The 9,610-nt window shown below is 36.5% G+C and overlaps 2 protein-coding genes across 3 annotated transcripts; one reads left to right on the forward strand and one right to left on the reverse strand.

The window, feature by feature from the left end:
- On the forward strand, positions 1-5,467 carry LOC122059986 (methyltransferase-like protein 7A). Of its 2 annotated transcripts, none has more exons than XM_042623102.1 (7): positions 1-134; positions 967-1,042; positions 2,722-2,817; positions 2,988-3,206; positions 4,558-4,654; positions 5,030-5,092; positions 5,180-5,467. In XM_042623102.1, the coding sequence occupies exons 2-7, from the start codon at positions 986-988 to the stop codon at positions 5,371-5,373; spliced, it is 726 nt and encodes a 241-aa protein (XP_042479036.1). In that variant the 5' UTR covers positions 1-134; positions 967-985; the 3' UTR covers positions 5,374-5,467. The 2 variants fall into 2 exon arrangements, with proteins under 2 accessions (XP_042479036.1, XP_042479037.1); XM_042623103.1 differs by lacking the exon at positions 1-134 and adding an exon at positions 654-856.
- Positions 5,468-6,223: 756 nt separating this feature from the next.
- LOC122059817 (dehydrogenase/reductase SDR family member FEY-like) lies at positions 6,224-9,379 on the reverse strand. The gene is made up of 8 exons (XM_042622850.1): positions 9,155-9,379; positions 8,722-8,839; positions 8,480-8,597; positions 7,817-7,953; positions 7,407-7,508; positions 6,991-7,089; positions 6,558-6,606; positions 6,224-6,444 (listed from the first exon to the last, which is right to left on the reverse strand). Exons 1-8 carry the CDS (start codon positions 9,337-9,339, stop codon positions 6,224-6,226), a joined length of 1,029 nt encoding a protein of 342 aa, XP_042478784.1. The 5' UTR covers positions 9,340-9,379.
- Positions 9,380-9,610: the final 231 nt, after the last annotated feature.

A 9,610-nucleotide genomic window follows, 5' to 3' on the forward strand; every position in this document is an offset into this window, starting at 1 on the left:
AAAAAAAACTCACTCCAAGTTATAGATAATGCTCAAACGGAATGACATGACGGATTACCTTACATTCTACAGGACACTCAAACGAAGTCTACACATGTCCTGTGCTTCATCTACCTGCAACTGCTGATCATTAGGTAAATCTCTTCTCTCTCTCTCTCTCTCTCTCTCTCTCTCTCTCTCTCTCTCTCTCTCTCTCTCTCTCTCTCTCTCTCTCTCTCCTAGTCGATTCCAGCACCCTATAGCTAACTCGTACCTTTCTCTCTACTAATTTTGTAGGGTTGAAATCGTCTACAATTCCGATCTCGTACAATTCCGTGCAATACCACCTTCAGGCGGTGACACGTGTATTGATACCAATACAATGGTCCAGATCTGGTACAACTAATAAAACATTAAATCAGTGAAAAGGCATTTAAATCAGATCTGGACCATTATATCGGTATCAATACACGTGTCACCGCCTGAAGGTGGTATTGCACGGAATTGTACGAGATCGGAATTGCAGACGATTCTTTTCCAATTTTGTAACCTCACTTTATCTCTTTCTAATTTGTTACTTTCCTCCCTTTGGAAGAAATCGGAATGGGAAAGGTTTGAGGGTTGATTTTTGATTTTTGTCTTTACTATTTCTTTGTTTATATCTTTTGTTTCTATTTTTTACCATTTCTCATCAGAATAACACTCGCTACAATTTTCTTCCCCACACTATGTATTTCTCAATTGTGAGAGGATGAAGCAATTTATTATTATTTAATGTTCCATATTTTCTTTTCTTGTACAAATCAGAACCCCATTACACCACTTTTGCACTCCTTTAATTGGTATTGTATCAATGGATTGATACAACAAAAGATTTGTGAGAAATTCTGCTATAATTCTTTCTCATTCATTTTATCCAATTATTTCCAATGTCATAATCACTTTATGCAACTGTATCCCATTTTAATTTTTTTCCCCACTTACCAGGTCAGATTGCGGAATCACTATGTCAATCAAGCTGATAGACCCTTTGTTGATTTCTAATGAAGACTCCCGCAAACAGGTATAAAGTTTTTCCTCGAGGACAATTGGAGAAGTTTCTACCAGTCTCCCCTTTTCTTTTGTATGTGTTTCCTTGCCCCTTTCATCGTACCTGTACAATAAATTGTTGAAGAGGTTGGATGCCTATTGTGAGAACCCTTTCCTAGATGCATTCTTTCCCTTTTGTTTGCCAAATGGGCAACTGATTAGGCATTCTGATCATTGGAAGTGGAAGTGGAAGTGGAAGTGGAAGTAGAAGTATAAGGGGATTGGATAAGCCACATGTTAAATTTAGTGGCCAATTTTAACCATATGATCGACCATTTAAGGTTCTTGTTTTTTCAATGGTCTTGCTGTTGAAACTTGAAATATTCCTAGAATAAAGTGAATTTTTATCAAACAATTTCCAGATTATTATAGTGACTCATGGAGAAGACAAATTGATTTGAGGTTTAGGGAAATTTGGGCTCTAACAAAGCTGCTGCCATGTGGTAGTTATGAAGAGTGGTTGGGAAGTGGTTCACACAATAGGTGTGTAGAAATCCCATGCAACATCATCCCCCATGAATGCTAGAATCCAAAATAAATCACCTCTGGTACACGATTACTGGGAACCACTGAGGAGAAGCAGCAACTATGTAGCTGTTTGTTTTGCTTCTTTCTATGCCAGTGGTCTGTTTTCATGTGGGAGATGACATTTCATGGGAGCTTCGGGAGCAGCTTTGCGTCCAAAAGCTCCTTCAAATCCATCTGAACTGGAGGCTTACCAAGCATTATGCTGCTTCTTATCCTGAATTTACCTTCTATATGTAAGATCACAGAATTCTGAATTTGAATCTTCCACACACTTACCGTGAGGGTGTATATGTATGCTTAATAACATGATAGCTAAGGGCTGTAGCGGTTAGAATTGGAAGGATACAATATGGAGATGGAAGGGGAGTTTTTAGGTGATCGACTGATGTGTAGGGGTTGGGTTAGACTCGATTTCCTCAACTTGTGGTATATCCATTATATGCCCATTCAAGCACATTGGGTTGGCTACAAACAGTGAGCTTGTCACTGAGGGAGCAAAAGCAAAGAACTGGCAATCCTTTTTTCATCACATCAGCAATTTGATCTTGGCTTGTGACATTCTGAACTTGTAACCTTTTATTAGCAACTTGTTCCCAGAAAAAAATGAAAATCTATCTCTATATGCTTTGTGCAATCATGAAACAGAGGATTAGCAGCAAGGTATGTGGCTCCAATATCGTTACTGTAAATGATGGGAGGTGGAGACGGAAGATCAAGATCATTCAATAGTTGTCAAAGCCAAATCAATTCAGCTGATATGAAGCATTAGCTATGCCCTCCATGGTGCAAAAATCGTCTAATATCAGTAAACTGATAATGAAATTTATCGAGTTTAAAAACTGGCCATGCGGATTTTCTAAATGCTAGCAGAAACTCAGTATTTAGTTAAGTTCAAACTCTTATAATTCTGTAAACCAGCTCAACTTCAGCTATTTTTCTTTGTCAATCTCCTGGCAGGTTCCAAGTTCTACTCCCAAGATCCCTCCATATTCTCTGTTAACCTGGCCCAAACAAATATATATATATATATATATATAATATAATATTATCATTACTTATGGTTATCAGAGAAATTACCTTCGCTTACCAATGAGCTATACAAGTGATTGAGAATCCTTTATACAGGCCATACTGAAGAGGTTTCATCCCCCAAGGCCAGAATGGTACGAGAAATTATTAGCTCTGTTTTTGGCTAAAGGCATGAAAGCTTATGAGGCAGAGGTTATTGTCTACCCCATGCACAACACTGTTACTTGTCTTAATGATCCCTAATAAATTGTCCATTCTATGAGGAGTTTAAATGTTGACTGTTGTGTGAGTACAAATGGTATTTTAGATTTGATATTTTACGTGTATGCCTGTCTGATTGCATAATATTTCTTATTCTATAGGTTGCAGGTTATAAAGCAGAACTTTTTTCTAGGTTGAGAGGAAGGGTTAATAAAGTGCTGGAGCTTGGTATTGGGACTGGTCCCAATCTCAAATATTATGCTGGCGATGGTGATGTCCATGTTTATGGTGTAGATCCAAACCAGAAGATGGAAAAATATGCTCAAGAAGCAGCAGTAGCTGCAGGTCTACCACCAACAAATTTTAATTTTATACAAATGGTGCGGCTTCTTCCTTACAGCTTTAGTTAGAGCTTACTTTCAAGTATAAGAAACTTATCTCTCTTGTCACTTGGTCCATCAATTAATCTGTATCTATTCTAAGATTCATAACTGAAAGCATGCTATTTTGAAACCTTACTACTTTTACCTTAGGTGATTATGGCCTCTTTATTACCAAAAAAAAAAAAAAAAAAATTATGGCCTTTTTTAATTTATTAAATTCCAGATAACTTTGCTGATGATTCTCATTCAGCTTATATTGGCAGTTTCTATCCAGAGACAAAGGATGTTGCAACATTTATTGATTCAGGGTCTGTTGTTGCTTCTTTCCTCATTTTGTTTGTGTTGACTCTTGACAATCATTTTCTACGAGTATCCAGGAATTAAAAAAGAAAAAAGAAAAAAAAAAGAAAGTTTCATCTCCTAAGTTAATGTTCTGGATAGTGGATGAAGGTCTCATGTTTCTCAAAAGTGAAAAAATTGATTGTTGTTGTGCCTCAAGGTTTGTCAAAAAAGCTTAGACGTTAGGTCATAATAGAATACCTAATTCTGTTTCTTAGTCTACACCTATCAGTTAGTTTGTTAGACATCTTGGTCCACTTGGACCACTTGTATCCACGTGTATTTGTAACTTGGCTAAGACATTATATAAAGCATTACAGAGTTCTCTCACTATATGTGAGAAATACTTCACTCATTCTGAATTTTCTAAGTTCTCTTCAGGTCATATATGTAGATTGTGATTGTTTCTTTGGAGAAGGATTTGAGTTGGTTGTTATTGATGTTATTTTTCTTGTTGTTCAGACCTAGAGAGATTGTAAGAGGAGATGGAGTGGCTTTGTGGTTGGAGTTTGGTTGGTTAATGTGCTGATGTTTCAAGTTTTGGGGACTAACATTGTGTTGATGATTGAGCTTTCGCGAATCAAAATATTGAGCAAAGTGTAGGCTATATGGTTTTGCAGTGGGCGTCCTAGGTCCCAAATTACTGAAAATAAAAAAATACAATAAGAACTATGACATACTAAATAAATATTTCTTATGGAGCAAAACAAATAATAAATGGAAAGTTCATTAGTTTGCCAAGTCAGATTAAAATAAATATATATAAAAATGGCTTTGATATTGCCCACTTGATTGGTTTGAATTTTTTGGGGATGCTGGCTGATATTACTGAGTGAATCAATGAGATTACTTTATCTTTGTCTAATCTTTGATTATTGGTCCTACATGGAAATCGATAACCTTGAATGTGGGGTTTTCAAGTTGGCATTATCTTTGTATCTTTCTCCCTTCAAAGAATGGAATATTAACTTGAAATTACGAAATCTCAAAACCATAATATTTTCTTCAGGTTGGTGAGGCATTGCCAATAAGTGATGCATCCATGGATGCAGTTGTTGGAACTCTTGTATTATGTTCTGTTCGAGATGTTAATTTGGCACTACAAGGTATTTTTTTAGTCTTATTGCTATTTTTTTTTTCTTTTAGTTGTTACATGTTAGAAACATATTGCTATATATATATATATATATATATAGTAACTACTATTCTATTAAAACTGATTCTGGAGTCTTATATTCATTAAGGATCTGAGTTCTTATTCAGCTTGAGACACTGGTGATTAGCCAAGCAAGTTTCTGATGTTGAAAAGTTTATTCTTGCCAAACCGGAATTGGCGGAGGTCAGTCCTGAGTCCGGTTGTGGGTTTTAAACCTTGCCAAGAAGGCCTTTTCGTTTAGCTGCCCAAGCCTGATGCTTGGCTAACATAAGGAGCCCATTATAATAATCTCTCTTCTAATGTTCACTTGCACTATTATAATCAGAGGTGAAGAGGGTGCTGAAACCAGGTGGTCTCTACATTTTTATGGAGCATGTGGCTGCACAAGGTACTTACTTTTACTTTATTGAGATGTCATAGCTGAGGATGTTTTCTTGTTCATGTTGACAAACACTTGATGCTTTTCATGGTTCAGATCGAACAGCTCTGAAATTTCTCCAGAATATTTTGGATCCTTTGCAGCAGATAGTTTTTGATGGGTGTCATCTAACCAGGCAAACAAGAAAGCACATTTCTGAAGCTGGGTTTTCAGATGTTAACATTAAAATGGCCTCTGTGCCGACTTTCTTTCATATAAGGCCCCACATATATGGGACAGCACGTAAATAGAAGCCAAAGAGTGCTATAAATGTTCATTTGTTACTAAGTTATACACTATACAGAACCTCATTTGACATGTGGAAGGGAACAAAATTCTCTGGTCTCTTGCTCTCCAAATTTATCCTAAAAAACAAATTGATTTCAAGCCACTCAACTATAGTACCCCAAACCAGGAGAGAGAGTCCCTATTTTGAGTGAACTTTTTAAAATGCATGTTATTTTTACCTGAGTTGCATAAACTTTCTTGCTACCCAGGCTCGTAGCCAAAGAAATGGAACCAGTTGGGTCACAAATACTCTCCTAGGTTTTTGTATTTTCTAAAATATCCTTTGAGATTCCATTTCTTTGGCTGCATGCACAGATAACGGGAATGTTCCTACAATCTAGGTGGTAGCAAAATTTCATGACCTAGATTGGGGTTCTCTAAATTTAGGGGGCAAATTTGGGAACGTCTTGCAGTATTGGGATATTGTTTGTGGTAGATTGGAATCCACTGGGAACTTGCAGAATCACTGTTGCAATCATAGGTACTGTCGGAAATGGAGAAGACGAAGGGGGTTGACTAAATCTCGCTGCGTAGGGTACTCATCGAAGTTGAAGACGGGGAGAGAGAGGGATTCCAATTAATTTTCCCTTCAGATTAAGTTTTCTAACCATGGCTATTAGATTTGTGATTTGAATTGAGATTGAATTTTTATTTTAAGATTGGAAGGATCTTTGAAAATCCCTTTTAAGGAAGCTGAAGCTGTTTATACATACATTCTCAGTTGATACAAGTAATGCAGTGCCTGTTCTTCTATAGAACAGTAAGGGCAAGAGACCTAATTTTTGTTGAAGTTATCCACATCATCTGATTTAATTAAGATTTATCACACATACCAGTCATTACATGAGATAAGTAATCAGTATTTAATTGCAATATCTCCATAGTTTTTTGCCAGACGTCTAGGCATGCATCCATATCAGCTGTATGGGGTGACATTCTAGCTGGCTTACAGTTACAAGTGTAATATGCAAATCCCTTAACCAGGTGAGCCTCCACTTCAGCACTTGTTGCACAAAAAAGGACACTTCTAGCACCTTTCCTCCAAAGTAGCAAAAAATTAATTAGATTGATATAGTTAAAAGGTAAAAAGGCTCTATTCTATTATTTAATGGAAGAGTAATTTTTTTTTTAATCATTAGTTAATTACCTTCAACAGAATCAAACATCCAAAATGACTTTTTCTGAAAAGCAGGAACCTGAAGAGAATTTTAAGAAGGATTTAGAAAGAAAAAATAAATTATTCATAAATTAATTCTATTTTTATTTAGGAATGAAAAGGTTCTTTGGGCCACTGAGGCAGGCATACTGTTCATGAAGATTGTGAGAGACCGACGACTCAGGAAGTTGGGATTAAGATAGGAAATATTCATTTCCGACACGACATTATATTTTGTAGGTCACAATGTCCCTAGACTTCCAAGGGCATAGAGGCTATGAAAGGGATTCTTTACACTTGAGCCCTGTAAGCCTCAGTTTTCTCGCACTTCATTGGTGAACTACCCGTATGCCGCCTATTCAGAGAACCCTCTTTCTTTTATTTATAACTAAACAAGATACAATTACTCTAATATTTTAATTACCAAATTGGTGGAGACAACTCCTGGATGTACAGCAAGGCATTGAATAGAAGTCTTCTTTTGTTCCACAAGCTTGTTGGCTAGGATCTTGAGAAACATAAGCTGTCCCAGGTAAGAGGAAGTATAAATGAGTCAGAAAATAAAAAATAAATAAAAAAGAAATATAAGTTATAAGCTGGTAATTTAAAACTAATCTTGACTCTTAACAACTATTAGATATTGATTTTGCTCTGTGGAATGATCACACGTTTAGTCAACATCTCACGTCTAGTGTTAAAATGGCCTAAAATTAATGATTTGAAAGGACACCAACCTCTAATTAAGTTAATCAATTAGAAATGGATCAATATAATCTAAGGGGCCCATTTCTTAGGCAAATAAGGATATTCACAACTAAAATAAAAGGGTTTTGCTTATACATGAGCTAGTTTGCTGGACCCATAAGCTTTGAAACTGCTGAACTTGTGTTCTTCAATCCTGCTGTTCCAGTATTTGGTCTCCACTACTGCACAATGATGAGCCTACATGAACAAATATATGAAAATTATAGAACTAAACATAGGAAAAAAGAACAATTGATTTAAAATGAATTAAGTAGAACAATAATAGAAGTCATGCAATGGCCCCTGATAGAAATAAGTTGATGAGATCTTCCACTAGTTTTATGAAGTAGTAATATTCACATTTGATGCCCAAATCATATGAAACATTTATAAGGACCCAAATGGAAATTATTATCATTTAATCAATCTAGGATCCTATGTAAACCCTAACTTCAAAGCTAGTTCTCTAGTTCAAAACTATAAGATAAAAGGAATGGATAATCTACCACAGAATTAACATGGATAATTCGCGACGATGGAGCTCTGAGTAGGGATGGTAAGAGGAGGAGACTCAGCATTGCAGGGGCAATGTGGTTCACTTGGATGTGTTGCTCAAGCCCTTCATCAGTAAATTTTTGTGGCTCTGTCAGATAATTTAAGGGGGAAATTAAAAATCATAAATAAAGAGACAAATAACTAATTATAAGTCAATGATAAGTGAAGCAGTTAGAAAATTGTATGGTTAAGTCTTTCATGAAATGGCCTTAACTTTAAAGGGAAAATATGAAAAAATTTACCAACAATAGAGTATAGAAACTAGCAACAACCACTAAGGTGAAAGAAAGAAATCAAAGATATACAAAAGTCTTCTTCATGCAAATATCAATTCTTGTAAGATCCATAAATTAATTAAGCAAGGTGATATATCCTAATCAACATTATAGTGTAGGACATTAGATGAGGCCAAAATTTGGACATATAAGCCATGTCATAGGCAGGTCAGGATCAAACAAACAATGGAGGCTCACCAGTCACCATCTAATCATCTATAGATTAATTATGATGTTAACAATTATTTATTTTAATACAATCTTCATGATAATTAAAAAAAAAAAAAAAAAACTACGATTCTACGGTGTGACGGATGGATGCTTTCGTGATCCTCTTACCTCCCATGAGGTAGACACCAGCGTTGTTGATTAGAATATTCAAGGCTTTTGCACGTTGCTCCCAAGCGGCCGCAAACTGCCGGACGGAAGAGAGGGAGAGAAGATCCAACTCCATCACCTATGTGACTAAGGACATAAGACATACACATACACATACACATAAACACAGAAACACAGAGTATCTTCAAATGAAGATAGAAACAGTGTTTATTCTCACTGTAGCCAGCCAAGGCGCATCTTACCTCAACATTAGGAACTATGCTATTGTGCGCCTCTTCTTTCCACTGACATGCAATCTTGCTTGCAGCCTTGGTATTCCTGCATGCCATGATGACATGAGCCCCTGCCTTGGCAAGTTCCCTATTACAAGAAGTTATCAGAAAAGTCAGGAGTAGTTGCAATATATATGGGCTTCTGTAGGTCGTTGAATATAACTAAAAAATTGTGATATGGCAGCAAAAGAACTGAAAGATGGCTATATTATGCGTTGTTGAAGATGGTTCATCAAATATAAGGGAACCCAATTTCAATTTGATTTCATACTTATGGGAGCTGTTCTTACTCTATCCTTGGGCAAAGTTTGTGAAGCACCAATAGACCATGAATTGTGTTTGTGTGTGTGATGTGTGTTTGAGAGAGAGAGAGAGAGAGAGAGAGAGAGAGAGAGAGAGTTACTGTGCCGTCCGAAGTCCAATGCCGCTTGTTGCGCCAGTGATGATGACAGAGATACCATACAAATTGTTGGGAACGAGATGAGGAGGGAGATGATATGTCATTAACTTTTGGCCAAAGATCTCCTTCATCTCCCACAGGTTCCTTAGCCATGTCCACCTATCCATCTCTCTCTCTCTCTGGTTCATTCAACTCAAAACCATGCTTTAGATTTCCATTTTTCTCAAAGCTTTGAATAGACTACTATAGAAACCATGGCCAGCTAAAACAACAAAATGCCCCTTTTTATACCTGCAAGCTACTTAACTACCACTTTACATGAGAACCCATTAAAATACCCCTAGAGCACACCCTACTAAATGCTCTATTACATTTGCTACATTACAAATTCCACAGTGAATGGTTTCTCAACATCTTCGTCCCTGCAAGTGAACAACATGGATCCCACGATGTATCATA

The sequence above is a fragment of the Macadamia integrifolia genome, chromosome 13 (genome assembly GCF_013358625.1).
Source record: "Macadamia integrifolia cultivar HAES 741 chromosome 13, SCU_Mint_v3, whole genome shotgun sequence".
NCBI classification, from domain to species: Eukaryota; Viridiplantae; Streptophyta; class Magnoliopsida; order Proteales; family Proteaceae; genus Macadamia; species Macadamia integrifolia.

Bases quoted from the DNA above. Each gene is read 5' to 3' on its own strand.
- LOC122059986 (XM_042623102.1), top strand. From the start codon at position 986: ATGTCAATCAAGCTGATAGACCCTTTGTTGATTTCTAATGAAGACTCC. The intron at 1,043-2,721 runs GTATAAAGTTTT...TCCTTTATACAG, and splicing joins ATGAAGACTCCCGCAAACAG to GCCATACTGAAGAGGTTTCA. The intron at 2,818-2,987 runs GTTATTGTCTAC...CTTATTCTATAG, and splicing joins TGAAAGCTTATGAGGCAGAG to GTTGCAGGTTATAAAGCAGA.
- LOC122059817 (XM_042622850.1), bottom strand. From the start codon at position 9,339: ATGAACCAGAGAGAGAGAGAGATGGATAGGTGGACATGGCTAAGGAAC. The intron at 8,840-9,154 runs GTAACTCTCTCT...TTCTTGTAATAG, and splicing joins ATTGGACTTCGGACGGCACA to GGAACTTGCCAAGGCAGGGG. The intron at 7,090-7,406 runs GTATAAGCAAAA...TACCTGGGACAG, and splicing joins GGTCCAGCAAACTAGCTCAT to CTTATGTTTCTCAAGATCCT.